A 14,234-nucleotide genomic window follows, 5' to 3' on the forward strand; every position below is an offset into this window, starting at 1 on the left:
TGACAGTGAGGTTTGTTCAACTAAAGTAAAGCATCTTATGTGATGCATTGTTGGCCTCTGCTGGCTTCCAGAGTGGCCAACCCCAAAACAGCTTTAATTATGTTAAAATACTAATATTTTATTTAAGGAAAGTCTTAGATGAGGTAGTTTTTATAGCCTGTACAAAAGGCAGTCTAAATAACAAGATAGCAACTAACTTTCAGCATGCAATATTTGATTCTTTGCTTTTCATTTTATAGTAATAAGGCTATTAGATATTTTCAAGTGGTATTAAGATTATTGGGTAATAAAATTAGTTTTCTGTTGATTGGTAAGCACGTGCATTTCTATAATTTCCCAAATAGAAAGTCCACAACTTGAGCCCATTGTCAGCCGAAAAGAAACCAAAAGGAAACGAGTGGAAATGGAAAATCATAAATCCAAAAGAAGGAAACCAAATGAATATTTAGAAAGTCCAAGAAAGATAAATGGGAAACCAGAAGAACTTGACAAAAGAAACAACTCCAGTGGGATAAAGCTGGATTCTTCCAAAGGTTTGTTTCCTAAAACATCCAGGAAGAAACAAACAGCTTTGAGTACAAGGTGTAAAGTGGAAACAGCAACAGTAGAAGATCCTGATATTCTGATAATAGATGATGACAAAGAGTCTTCATCAGAAGTGTCCTCCATTCCAGGTAAATTAGATTCTTTTCTCCTTCTGGTCCTAGACATGTTTTGTTTGCTTGTTTTTAACCTCTCATTTTCCCCCTCTTTTTTAATGTATGCTCATTGCAGCATTCAAACAAAATAAATGGGGAAGCCTCACTGATTAGGGTCTTACAGATAAGCCACATTTAAGAGATTTCTGTTTGGCCGTTGATTCTTCTGTGCTTCCCTAAATACGTATGCCTTTTTAAAAACTTAGGATCATACTCTACCTGTTATTTTACACCTGTTTCATTGATTTTTCTGACATAGTCCCATTTGGTTATCTAGCGTATCTGGAGTATTCTATTGAACCGATTAATTTATTCATGTAGAGTATGTTTTGATCATTTGTACAGCAAGTCTCTCTCTTTTTTTAATTGAAGTGTACTTGATTTACAACATTGTGTTAGTTTCAGGTATGCAGCAAAGTTAATCAGTTATACATGTACCTATATGCGTTCTTTCTTTTAGCTTCTTTTCCCATATGGGCCATTACAGAGTATTGAGTAGTGCTGTGCTATATAGCCGACTTTTACTAGTTATCTATTTTATATATAGTAGTGTGTATATGTCAATCCCAATCTCCCAGTTTATCACTTCCTCCATCTGTGATTCTGCTTCTGTTTTGTAAAAATGTTCATTTGTTCCCTTTTTTTAGATTCCGCATATAAGCAATATCACATGATATTTTTCTTTCTGTGTCTGACTGACTTCACTCAGTATGACAATCCTAGATCTATGCATCTATAATTCTTTTTAAACTATTTTCATCCATTGCTCCATTAAATGAACTGCCGATTCCTTTACCCGACAAATTCCATGGGCATTTTGATTTTGCATTAGTATGTAGGTTAACTTGAAGGAAACTGGTATCTTCCCAACGTTGTGTTCTCTGTCAGGAGTGTAGCCTCTCTCCATTTACTCAGGCCGACCTTATAGAAGGTTCTAATGTATCTTTTTAGTGGTCAAGAAGAGGCTTTGTGAAAAGGATGCTACATTTGTCCTTTAGATCATTTCTTATAGTACAAATTATTTTTCATAATTTGCATTTCTTAAAGAAAGGCAATGCCAAAGAATGCTCAAACTACCGCACAATTGCACTCATCTCACACGCTAGTTAAGTAATGCTTAAAGTTCTCCAAGCCAGGCTTTAGCAATACATGAACCATGAACTTCCAGATGTTCATGCTGGTTTTAGAAAAGGCAGAAGAACCAGAGATCAAATTGCCAACATCCGCTGAATCGTCGAAAAAGCAAGAGAGTTCCAGAAAAACATCTATTTCTGCTTTATTGACTATGCCAAAGCCTTTGACTGTGGATCACAATAAACTGTGGAAAATTCTTCAAGAGATAGGAATACCAGACCACCTGACCTGCCTCTTGAGAAACCTGTATGTAGGGAAGGAAGCAACAGTTAGAACTGGACATGGACCAGCAGACTGGTTCCAAATAGGAAAAGGATTTCGTCAAGGCTGTATATTGTCACCCTGCTTATTTAACTTATATGCAGAGTACATCATGAGAAACACTGGGCTGGAGGAAGCACAAGCTGGAATCAAGATTGCCAGGAGAAATATCAATAACTTCAGGTATGCAGATGACACCACCCTTATGGCAGAAAGTGAAGAAGAACTAAAGAGCCTCTTGATGAAAGTGAAAGAGGAGAGTGAAAAAGTTGGCTTAAAGCTCAACATTCAGAAAATGAAGATCATGGCATCCGATCCCATCACTTCATGGCAAATGCATGTGAAAACAGTGGCTGACTTTGTTTTTCTGGGCTCCAGAATTACTGCAGATGGTGATTGCAGCCATGAAATTAAAAGACGCTTACTCCTTGGAAGGAAAGTTATGACCAACCTAGACAGCATATTGAAAAGCAGAGATATTATTTTGCCAACAAAAGTCCATCTAGTCAAGGCTATGGTTTTCCCTGTGGTCATGTATGGATGTGAGATTTGAACTATAAAGAAAGCTGAGTGCCAAAGAATTGATGCTTTTGAACTGTGGTGTTGGAGAAGACTCTTGAGAGTCCCTTGGACTGCAAGGAGATCCAACCAGTCCATTCTAAAGGAAATCTATCCTAGGTGTTCATTGAAAGGACTGATGTTGAAGCTGAAGCTCCAATACTTTGGCCATCTGATGCGAAGAGCTGACTCATTGAAAAATCCCTGGGAGGAATTGAGGGCAAGAGGAGAAGGGGACGACAGAGGATTTAGATGGTTGGATGGCATTACCGACTCAATGGACATGGGTTTGGGTGGACTCTCGGAGTTGGTGATGGACAGGGAGGCCCAGTCTGCTGCGGTTCATGGGGTGGCAAAAGAGTTGGACACGACTGACCGACTGAACTGAGTGGTTTGAGTAACATTTTTAATGTATACTTTTAAATCTTCCTCCCTGGTGGCTCAGAGGTTAAAGCGTCTGCCTGCAAAGCAGGAGACTTGGGTTCGATCCCTGGATCTGGAAGATCCCCTGGAGAAGGAAATGGCAACCCACTCTAGTATACTTGCCTGGAGAATCCCATGGACAGAGGAGCCTGGTGGGCTACAGTCCACGGGGTCGCAAAGAGTCCGGCACGACTGAGCGACCTTACTTACTTTAAATCTTATAGTCATAAGATGTTATGGTGGTTAGCTTTTAAGGGGAACAGTTTTGATGAGAATTTTCAATGTAATGTTAGGTTTTTAAAATTGCCTTTTTTGGCAGTTTATAAATATAAACATTTCTACAAATACTTATTGTTACATGAAACAATAATGTAAATGTGTAAGAATATATGTTTATGTCAAGGAACAAAATACTTCAATACATATTTTTTTCTCTAGATTCTGGAATTGAAGACATGCTTTGGACGGAAAAGTATCAACCTCAGAACTCCAGTGAACTCATAGGCAATGAGCTAGCTATAAAAAAGTTACATAGGTTGGTAAAATTTATAAAGGAATTGAGAAATAGTTTATGAATCTAGTTTTACTATTTATTTATACTGAAATCTAGAAATTATGGGCTTCTCTGGTGGCTCAAATGGTAAAGAATCTGCCTACAATGGAGGAGACTCGGGTTCGATCCCTGGGTCAGGAAGATCCCCTGGAGAAGGGAGTGGCTACCCACTCCAGTATTCTTGCCTGGAGAATCCATGGACAGAGGAGCCTGACAGGCTACTGTCCACGGGATCGCAAAGGGTCAGACACGAGTGAACGACTAACACAACGCTAGAAATTATAAAGTTATACATCACAAGGTAAAATCTCAAAAAATAAAAATCCAAAGTGAAAAGTAAATGTACCTCTTTTCTCCTGTTTCTATTCCTTACTATTAATGATGTCTTATAAAACCTTCCAGAAAAAAATTAATGCATATATTTGCTCTTCCTAACAGATAGGATCATATTACTACTAACTCAGGTCATATAATCCTTTGTCTTCAATTCCCACCTCCAAAGAGTTCTGGAAATTGAAAATTAGCTTTATTATATACATAATATTTATTATGACCTTCCCTGGTGGCTTAGAGGTAAAGAATCTGCCTGCAGTGCAGGAGATGCGGGTTTGATCCCTGGGTCGGGAAGATCCCCTGGAGAAGGAAAAGGCCACCCACTGTAGTATTCTTGCCTGGACAATCCCATGAACAGAGGAGCCTAGAGGGCTACTGTCCATGGAGTCGAAAAGAGTTGGACACAACTTTAGCGACTAAACAACAATGACAAAAGTTCATTATAGTCTTTATTGGTCCCAGCCAGAAATATCCAGTGATTATAGATGTACTGCCACAGACCCACTAAAGGTATTATGTGATATGTACTGTATGTTCCAAATTACATTTCTAATATCTGAAAAATCCTGAATTCTAAAACTCACCTGGCCCAAAGGATTTCATACAAGGAATTGGGAGCCATCATAATAAACACTTTGAGATTGGCGTTGTTCTAAGTACTTGATAGTTCTTAGCTCATTTGATCCTTAGAATGATCCTATGAGGGTAAATACTGTTCCTCAAGAAGAATGAGTCCTAGAGACGTTGAGTTATTTGTATGAGGTCACACATCTAAAAAGTGGTGGAGCTCAATTTAAACTCAGGCGGTCTAGCTCCAGATGAGAATTTAATCTTCCTACTCATAGCATGGTGTATTAGACATCTTTCAAGTCATCGTCTGTTCCATTTCTAAGTTTCTCTGTACTGGTTTCTTATGTGACCATACCATAAGGTATCTTTTTCCCTACAGATGCACTTTTTAAGTTTTTCCTTTTGGAGGCTAATTTAAACAATGTTGTAGTGAATATCCTTGCACATATAGTCTTGAGTATTTAGGCAAAATTACTTCATTTTAAAATATTTATGCCAGTGTAAAATTATTTTACTATATAGTTGATTCAAAAGCATCATGGAATTCTTAAAATGTAACAATATACCATACCTTCCCCCAACAACCATTTTAACATATTGTCTAAAAACTACATTCTGTGACTTATTTTTATTAACATACATTTTCTTTTGATAGTTGGTTGAAAGACTGGAAAAGAAGAGCTGAATTGGAAGAAGGACAGAATTTGAAGGGAAAAAGAGACGAGAAACAGGAAGGTATTTTGAGTCTTTTTTTTTTTCCATTTCACTGAACATTTTTAGAATTAGATTAGCTAAACACTTTTGTGAGGCTTCACATTTGATATGTTTGGTTTTCTCGTTTTTGTACATTGAATTGCCAACATTTATCGGCAGGAAGTTGTGGGATTTGGTCACCGGGTTTGGTGAGATAGAGCTGCTGCCCATCAATTGTTTTATGTGCATTTGAATGACTTTTCAGATTCGTTGGATAGCAGAGACTTCAAAGGCAGTTCAGATGACGAAGAAGAAAATCACCTTTGCAATACCATTCTTATAACAGGGCCAACAGGAGTGGGGAAGACTGCTGCGGTATATGCTTGTGCCCAGGAACTTGGATTTAAGGTTAGTAACAGCTGTAGTGGATGGATACTAATGTAATGAAATGAAAAGAAATATAAACCATTCTGCCCCTTTTCATGTATTTTTCTTCTAGATATTTGAAGTGAATGCCTCTTCTCAGCGCAGTGGTAGACAAATTCTGTCTCAGCTGAAGGAAGCTACTCAGTCTCATCAAGTAGACAAGCAAGGTGTCAACTCACAGAAACCCTGCTTTTTTAATAGCTACAATATCGGCAGGTCACCAAGTAAGTGAATTATTTTCTTCAAATCATAGCCTTTAAGAAATGAAAATTTAAGAAAAGAATTTTAATAATCAATATTTTGCCATATTTTATCTCTTCCTACTTATATATGTGCCTTTCAAATATTTGTTGGGTTTTATGTTTTAAAACAAATCTCATGACCATCACATAATTTTACTCATGTATATATATATACTTTAGTATTTAGCTCTAACTGATGAGGACTTTTTAAAAGCATAATTGCAATATCATAACCAGAATAACAAAGTTAACCACATACCTTAATTGGATCTGATACATAGTCTGATTTCAGTTTTCTGTTGTTTCAAATGGTTCATTCAAATCAGGATTCAAACAAAGTCCACACCTTAGATTAATGTCTCTTAAGTGTCTTTTCATCTCTCTTAATAACTCCCTCACTCTTTCTCTTCATGTTATTTGTTTGTTGAAGAACATGGGACATTGGTCATAAAATGTCTCACATTCTGGATTTGGCTGACTATATCTACATGGTATCAATTGACACATTCCTCTTCCCTGTATTTCTTATAAACTGGCAGTTAGATCTGTGGGCTTGATTAGGTTCATTTCCGTTTTGGTGCCGGTATACATTCACAGATGGGGCTGCACTTCCTGTGGCGTCATAGCAAGAGATACATAACAACTGGTTATACCACTTTTAGTGATACTAAGATATTTTTTATTTTAAGATTATACCTCTTCCCTTGTGATGTTAAAATGTCTGATTTTTATGACATGATAGTGATATCTATGGTAATTTTTTTCAAGGCTCAAAATTTCCTCTCTTTTTTCAAACACCTATGATACATAAGAAATATAAGATCTCTGAAGGTGAGGGTATAGAAAAAGAATAGGACAGTCATGGATATGTGCACGTGTACTGGTACGTAAAGAAGATTCTGCTCTGAGTGCATGTGATAATCACTAGTGCATGTAAAGGCTGAATTGGGGTACTTAGAGAGGAGCAAAGGACAAGCTCTGGGATAAATGCCAGGCTGCTGTCAGGCTTCTGAAAGGTGGGCATCAGCCATTTGTTTTTAACTTTGTATCCATCTTTCATATCTAGAAAAACATATCACTTGCTTGTAGTACCATTTACTGTGGGCTAAACCAAAGTTGGACTAGAAGACATGTAATGTGCTCAGTATACACCAGTATCACTTTTCCTCCAGCCTTTAGCTGTGGCATGTGAACTCTTAGTTGCACCATGTGGGATCTAGTTCCCTGACCTGGGATTGAACCCAAGCCCCCTGCATTGGGAGAGTGGAATCTTAACCACTGGATGGCCAGGGAAGTGCCCCTCTAGCTTTTTTTGACCTCTAGCAGATATAGACAGAGTGAATGGCGGGATTGTGAACATTATTTACTTCAAAAATGGAAAAGAGTATCTTTTCCAAATGATTGGCTTTATCTTCTCAACTGATGGGCTAACAATACAGTAATATTTGAGCGTAAAGAGTATTTGACTATAAGAATGAAAAAGAATTTTTATATCTTTGCTTTTTAACTGGTATGAGTAGAATTATACAGTGGATAACTCAATCTTGCCATCTGTTTAATTTTTAGAATATTTGTTTTTAAGTGCAGTTTGTTTTTGGCAGGAAAATTATGCTCCCCCAAGAAGGTTGTTACATCACCAAGAAAAATTCCTCCTCCATCACCACAAAGTAGTGGACCAAAGCGAACACTTCCACCTAGAACTTTGGCAAATTATTTTAAAGTGTCTTCTAAGCCAAAAAATAATGAACAAATAGGAGCACTTCTGGAAAATAATAAAGGTAAGACACTAAATTGATAAATAACCCTAATACATAAAAATTGGATGACATTTCATGAGTTCCTATTGTTATTTATTAAACCTCTGAAGGTCCTACTTGTAGCAGTCTTGATGCTTTGCTTCAGTTTTGATAGGGGATTTCAGTTTGAGCTTATTCTGTGGAAATAGTCAATGTTCAATCAAAAGTTGATTTGAAAGAAGATAGGGTACATATATACAATGAATATTATTCATCCCACTAAGAGAAACAAAATAGGGTCGTTTGTAGAGACCTGAATGAACCTGGAGCCTATCATACAGAGTGAAGTAAATTAGGAAAACAAATATCATACATTAACACATGTATGTGGAATCTAGAAAAATGGTACTGATGAACCTACTTCCAAGGCAGGAAGAGAGACACAGACATAAAGAAGAAACATGTGAACACAGCAGGGGAAGGGGAGGGTGGGATGAACTGTGAGATTAGGAGTGACATACGCACACTACCATGTGTGAAATAGACAGCTAGTGGGCAGCTGCTGTGCAGCACAGAAGCTCAGCTTGGTGCTCCGTGATGACATAGAGTGGTGGGATAGAGGGTGGGGTGGGAGGGAGGTCCACGAAGGATGGGATGTATGTATACATATAGCTCATTCACGTCACTGTACAGCAGAAACTAACACTACATTGTAAAGCAATTATATTCTAATAAAAATGTTGATTTTATATAAAATATTTTATATGCAGGAATCAAAAATTCTTTTGAACAGAAACAGATCATTCAGACTAAATCTACAAACACAACGAATTCAAATGTCAAAGAGTTTGGGGCTGAGGAACCCAACAGGAAAAATGCAACATCCCTCATTCTTTTTGAGGAGGTAGGTTTACAGAGGTAATACATTTGTGATATCTCCTGATTAAAAGCTTATTCTAAAGGTTACTATATATTTTACTCTGACGATCTGTAAAACAGCCAAGAAAGTCAGGAATAATTGTGTCTATGACCCGGGTTCAATCCCTGAGTCGGGAAGATTCCCCTGGAGAAAAGAAGGGCAATCCACTCCAGTATTGTGGCCTAGAGAATCCCATGGATAGAAGAGCCTGGCGGTCTACAGTCCATGGGGTTGCAAAGAGTCGGGTATGACTGAATGACTAACATTCACTCATTTCAAATTAAAGTGAATAAAACTGTCTACCATAGAAGAATTTTTCAGGAACATGATTCATGCAATTTGATTACTGTTTAGAGTTTGTAGAATTATACTGGCCCATACTTATCCAATTATATTAATAGGTGACTGTATTTCTTTGGTTTTAATGTTTGATAATTTCTTTACTCTTTTAATAGTGTAAGACATTGTAAGCATGGTGTGAAGTCACACTGTTTACAAATTCGTAAATTTGTCTCTGACATATAATGTATCTACTGTGTATACATAACTGATATTCAAGTAAATGTATTGTTACTCACTATGTCAGTATCCTAATAACCATTTTATTCTTAGGTTGATGTCATTTTTGAAGAAGATGCTGGATTTTTGAATGCAATCAAAACATTCATGGCAACCACAAAAAGACCTGTAATCCTTACGACAAGTGGTAGGTAACCAGTGATTTTACAATTAATTACTTTCAGTCAAAATATTTGGGGAAAGATTCTAATTTTGGTTAGATAAGTTGCCTTAGAAGTCTGCTGGCGAATTAAATTGGTTGTTTTTTCCTAAAGAGGAGGCTTCTAGATCATTTTTATTAATCAACTAAGAATTATTCAAATTTGCAATTGATTTGCAGCCTTGAGTAATTTATAAAACTTAATATATTAACTTGCAAATACCAATGACTTTAAAAAATGGGTACTACTTTGAATTACTGTGTTGGGGTGTTAGATATTTAGGATGCCAACAACAGCCTACACAGATAAAGAAATTTATGGACAAGCCAGTGAAGGGGTTTTGGGAAGGAAAATAACAGATCTTTCTCTTTATCTCTTCCTCATACCTATAATTAGGTCACCAAACCTCATTTACTGGTCAGAATTTTTTATGGAACCTAACCTTTCTCCAGTTCCTTAATATTAAATTTGGCCATTCCTTAGCCCTTGATAATGTTTCCATATGGATTAATTGCATATTTTAGCTGAAGTCAGCCATCATCAGTCTCACAGAATTGGTCCCCTTTTCTTTATAATTAGAATTCGGTTTTTAATTTTAAAATTTCATGCAATATTTTTCATTTTATATATTGTATTATAATATTTTCAATATTTGTTATTGCAGATATTCAGAATGTCTCTACTATGGATTTTTGTAGGAAAATGTGTTTGTGTTAGTCTCTACTTAGAAATTAATGGCCCATTTAATAGTTAATGATTGTACTCTAAAAATATCGTTAAAATATTAATTACAAGTGACTTGGTAGTTTAAAAGGTCAAGATAGAAATTCAGTTCCTTAATGATTTATAATTTGTATGATGTTTTCATTACTGATGAAATATAGAATACTTTCATAGAAAACGTATGACTAGAGAAAGTACCTTAGTGGTTTTAATGTTTAAAAATATGTTTTTTCACTATAGATCCAACATTTAGTTTAATGTTTGATGGCTGCTTTGAAGAAATTAATTTTAATACTCCTTCACTGGTAAGCTTTGAATTTTGATGATCATAAATTATATATCATAATTACATAACAGGTAATTTATTATAATATTTATCTATATTTTGACTATTTAAGGGGTATGTTAACATTTTTGAGTTTTAGGAGACTTCTGATTTTTTTTTTAAACTTAAATTTTTTTTGTTTTTTCAAAATTCAAATATGCAAATTTTTACTAGACTCCAGTGTTCTTTAGTTCTTTTTCATAGTAACCAGTGCTTTTTTAAGGTGAAATTTACATACAGTTAAAATTGCACTTAAGTACAAGTTGAAAAATATGAGCAGAGATAAACATCCATATAACCATTATCCAGATCAAAATCACCTCATTATCCAGATCAAAATCACCTCAAAAAGTTCCCTTGGGCCCTTTTTAGTCAGCACTCCCCTCTCCACCAGAGATAACCACTATTCTAATGTGTATTAACTCAGATTAGTTTTGTCTGTTATGAAACTTTATGCTTTAATTTTCAAATTCTTTGTGTTTGCATACATTATAAGCTCCTCGATACAATGCTCTGTTTTTTGCTTTAGCTGATCATATATACTTTAAGAAATTAAGAAGGTAAAAAATCAAGTTTTTGTTTACCTGTGTAATTTTGTATGTTCTTAATTTCTGTATGAGGATCTGAGTTTTTCCTTGGTTTTATTTCTCTTTAGCCTCAAAAACTTCATTAGCAATTCTTATAGAACAAGTCTGCTGGCAGTGGATTATATTAGATTTCTTTCAGTTTTTCCGTCATTACTTTAAACATGTCATTTCACTGTGTTTTGATCACCACTGTTTCTGTTATGTCCCAGCAGTTTGAACAGATTTTTAAAATTTATGTTTCTGCCCCATATGTAATGTGTCATTTTCTTCTAGATGCCTACAAGATCCTGTCTTTAACTTTAGTTTTCAGCAGTTTTCTTTTGATGTTCCTAGGTATTATTTTTCTTCATATTTATCCTGCTTGTGATTCTTCATTATCTATTACCCTTAATTATATATCATTCTTCCAATTAGGGAACTTTGTAGTCTTATTTTCCCGAATTTATTTTATTTTCATTTTCTCTTTTTCCCTTCTGGGGATTTAATTACAAGAAGGTTGGACATTTACATTGACCCCCATGTCACTGAGATGTGCTGTTTCTTCCCCAGGCCACTCCCTCAGTTTTTTTTTTCGGTTTATACTTCTGATTTGGTGATTTATATTGATTTATCTTCAAGTCTACTGACCTTTTTTTCCTGCCATCTCAGTTTTTCCATGAGGTCCATCAACAGAAATCTTTATTCTAATATTACATTAATTTTTAGTTTTAGAAGTTCTTTTTACTTCCTTTTTATGTATTCTATTTTTCTGTTGAAATTTCCTATTCATTATAAGCATGTTTTCCTTAAGCATAGTTTTACTAGCTGTTTTAAAATTCTTTCTTGCTAATTCCAGCTTTGTCATCTTGTGATCAGTCTCTACTTGATTGTCTTGCCTTTGAGGTATTGGTTACTTTTCCTATTTCTTTGTCTAGTAATTTTAGATTTTTATCTTGTACTTTGTGAATGATATATTGTACATTGTGAATGTATATATATATTCTGGATTCTTTTTTGTTCCTCTGAACAAGTATTCTGTTCAGAATACTTGTTTTATTTTTTTTAACTAAAATTTTTCAGAATTTTAGTTTTAGCTGGTCTGCTTTAAGACAAGCTCACGCACATGAAGTTTAAGCCTCAGCCAGTGATTTGGGTTCTTTAGAGCTAGGATTTCTGTTTGTCTACTTTCGTGGACCTCCCCCTCACTTTCTAGCTGCTGTGAGCTTTAGCTGCCACTGTTACAGCCCACACTCAGTCAAGAATCAGTTTTCAAAGGTGTGGTGGGGATTCACCCAAGACCATTTCGTTTGTCCAAGTGTTGATTTCCCTTTCATTTTCTTCTGCCTTTGGTTATTCTCTTGTTCATTCAGATAATTAGCTTTTTATATTTTCTTAAGTTGATTATAGAACTTATAGCTATTATTGATGGCAAGGTTTGTCTTACAGTAAGTACTCTTTTGTTATTGAAAGGAGAATTCCTGGTCTGTGGGAAGAAGTCCCAGATGTGTGCAAGAATAATACATATATATAGAATAAAGTCAAAGATACCATGGGGAAAAATGTTTTTAATTGTCTTGTTTATTATAATGTAAAAATGCTAGTAGTCTTGTAATATCTGTGAACTGTGAATATAATTTTATATGTTTTAGCTTTTCAAGGTAAAAAGCTTTCCATAAACAATAAGAAGAGAATTATATTGTTTTACAAAAAATATAGCAAATTAATTGTACAAAATAAAATTTAAAAGTAAACATTATACATTTACTACTAATAAATATGTATTTAAAATTTTTTCTTCTATTTCTCATTTACATACATTTATTCTTTTATGTATGCATTGACATAATTTACTAAGTCTGGTTTTCAAAAGTTATACAGTAAGTATTTTTCCTCCTGTATAGTATAGTATTCATAGTTGTCATTTTAATGGCTGTAAATGTTCCATCAGGTTGTACCGTTGATCCTAAGGGATTGTCTTAAGGTTTAATAAGATTGCCTTTAGTATTCAGGTTGGAGAATGTCCCATAAAAAAAAACCAAGATACAGTCTTGCTGTCTCAGACTGTATACAGTTAATAAAAGCAGTATATATAGATGCTTTTAATTTGGTAACGTATTTCCTTATATTTTTCAATCATTCTCAATAAGAATTAAGATGTTTTAAAATTTTAGCGAAATTTGGCTTTTTGTTAGAGTATTGATGTATTTCTGTTAACTCTGCAGTTGACCATGTTTCTTTCCTCTCTTTCTCCCTTTCTACCCCTCACCTCCCCCTCACCCCAGCTAAATGTTGCCAGCTACCTACAGATGATCTGCTTGACTGAAAATTTCAGAACTGATGTAAAGGATTTTGTAACATTGCTAACTGCAAATACTTGTGATATCAGGAAAAGTATCCTTTACTTACAGTTCTGGATTAGAAGTGGAGGTGGATTTTTAGAAGAAAGGCCATTATCTCTTTGTCGTAAGTTGCTTTGTTAGAAAGGAAATTTCTGTTATGGGATTCTATATTAAAATATATGCTGTACCAAAATATTTGAAAAATTATAAAAATTTTAAGCATTGGGGTATCGTGTCAATATTAAAATAAACATATAAACATCAACTTTGTTCCTGAAAGTTTTGTAAGCATTAAATGTGGGTATTTACAATTAAACTGAATCTGGAACAAATGGTTACTTGTACATTTATAAACATATGGTTTCTTAAAAATAAATAGAATTATATTGTTTAGCAGCTTCCTTTTTTCACCTATTAAAAATGTATTGGTGGTTTTTCCATATGTAAATTATTTTTAGATGGCTGTATTGTAATTTCCCTGTTAGCTTCTTTAATAGCCTATAATCCTGTCTTTCCTAAGAATTCTGTTATTTCAAAAATGCTTTATTTCTTATCAATCTTCAGTCATTGTTACCTAATTCAAGTCACAGACATTTTCTGAGGACTTTCTCCATGCCAGGTCCTGTGTTTATATGAATAAGACATGGTTCTTTCCCTGAAGAAGTTCATAGTTTGTGGTTTCCATGCTCCATAGCCACAGTTCTATAGTTACAGATCTTGCTCTGGGAAATATACTAATGTTTAAATTTTAAAAAGGTGAAGTTCTGTTGTATTAATCCCTTATCAGTTTTTCAGTTAGTTCAGAATTTAATATCTTATTCAAGTATTTTAATAATTCAATTTAAGCTGGCAGTTTCACTATTTCTTAGAAGTAAATATGATAAATAAGATCTGAAATGTCATATTATAAACAAAATAGTTAATAACTATCACCATATTACTGGATATAAAATGCAGTACCAAGAACTTTAACATTATTTATCTTCTTGAAGATCTTAAATGCATTTCATCCTGTC

At 34.7% G+C, this 14,234-nt stretch overlaps 1 protein-coding gene across 2 annotated transcripts in view; it reads left to right on the forward strand.

The window, feature by feature from the left end:
* Window positions 1-14,234, forward strand: part of ATAD5 (ATPase family AAA domain containing 5) — a 35,250-nt gene that overhangs the window by 17,098 nt on the left and 3,918 nt on the right. For both annotated transcript variants that reach the window (XM_055577204.1, XM_055577205.1), the window contains exons 10-19: window positions 345-674; window positions 3,513-3,609; window positions 5,186-5,265; window positions 5,489-5,631; window positions 5,723-5,873; window positions 7,493-7,669; window positions 8,398-8,531; window positions 9,159-9,252; window positions 10,229-10,293; window positions 13,162-13,342. In XM_055577204.1, the coding sequence (XP_055433179.1) occupies window positions 345-674; window positions 3,513-3,609; window positions 5,186-5,265; window positions 5,489-5,631; window positions 5,723-5,873; window positions 7,493-7,669; window positions 8,398-8,531; window positions 9,159-9,252; window positions 10,229-10,293; window positions 13,162-13,342 (1,452 nt within the window). The remainder of the gene's footprint in view (window positions 1-344; window positions 675-3,512; window positions 3,610-5,185; window positions 5,266-5,488; window positions 5,632-5,722; window positions 5,874-7,492; window positions 7,670-8,397; window positions 8,532-9,158; window positions 9,253-10,228; window positions 10,294-13,161; window positions 13,343-14,234) is intronic.

The sequence above is a fragment of the Bubalus kerabau genome, chromosome 4 (genome assembly GCF_029407905.1).
Source record: "Bubalus kerabau isolate K-KA32 ecotype Philippines breed swamp buffalo chromosome 4, PCC_UOA_SB_1v2, whole genome shotgun sequence".
Taxonomy (NCBI): Eukaryota; Metazoa; Chordata; class Mammalia; order Artiodactyla; family Bovidae; genus Bubalus; species Bubalus kerabau.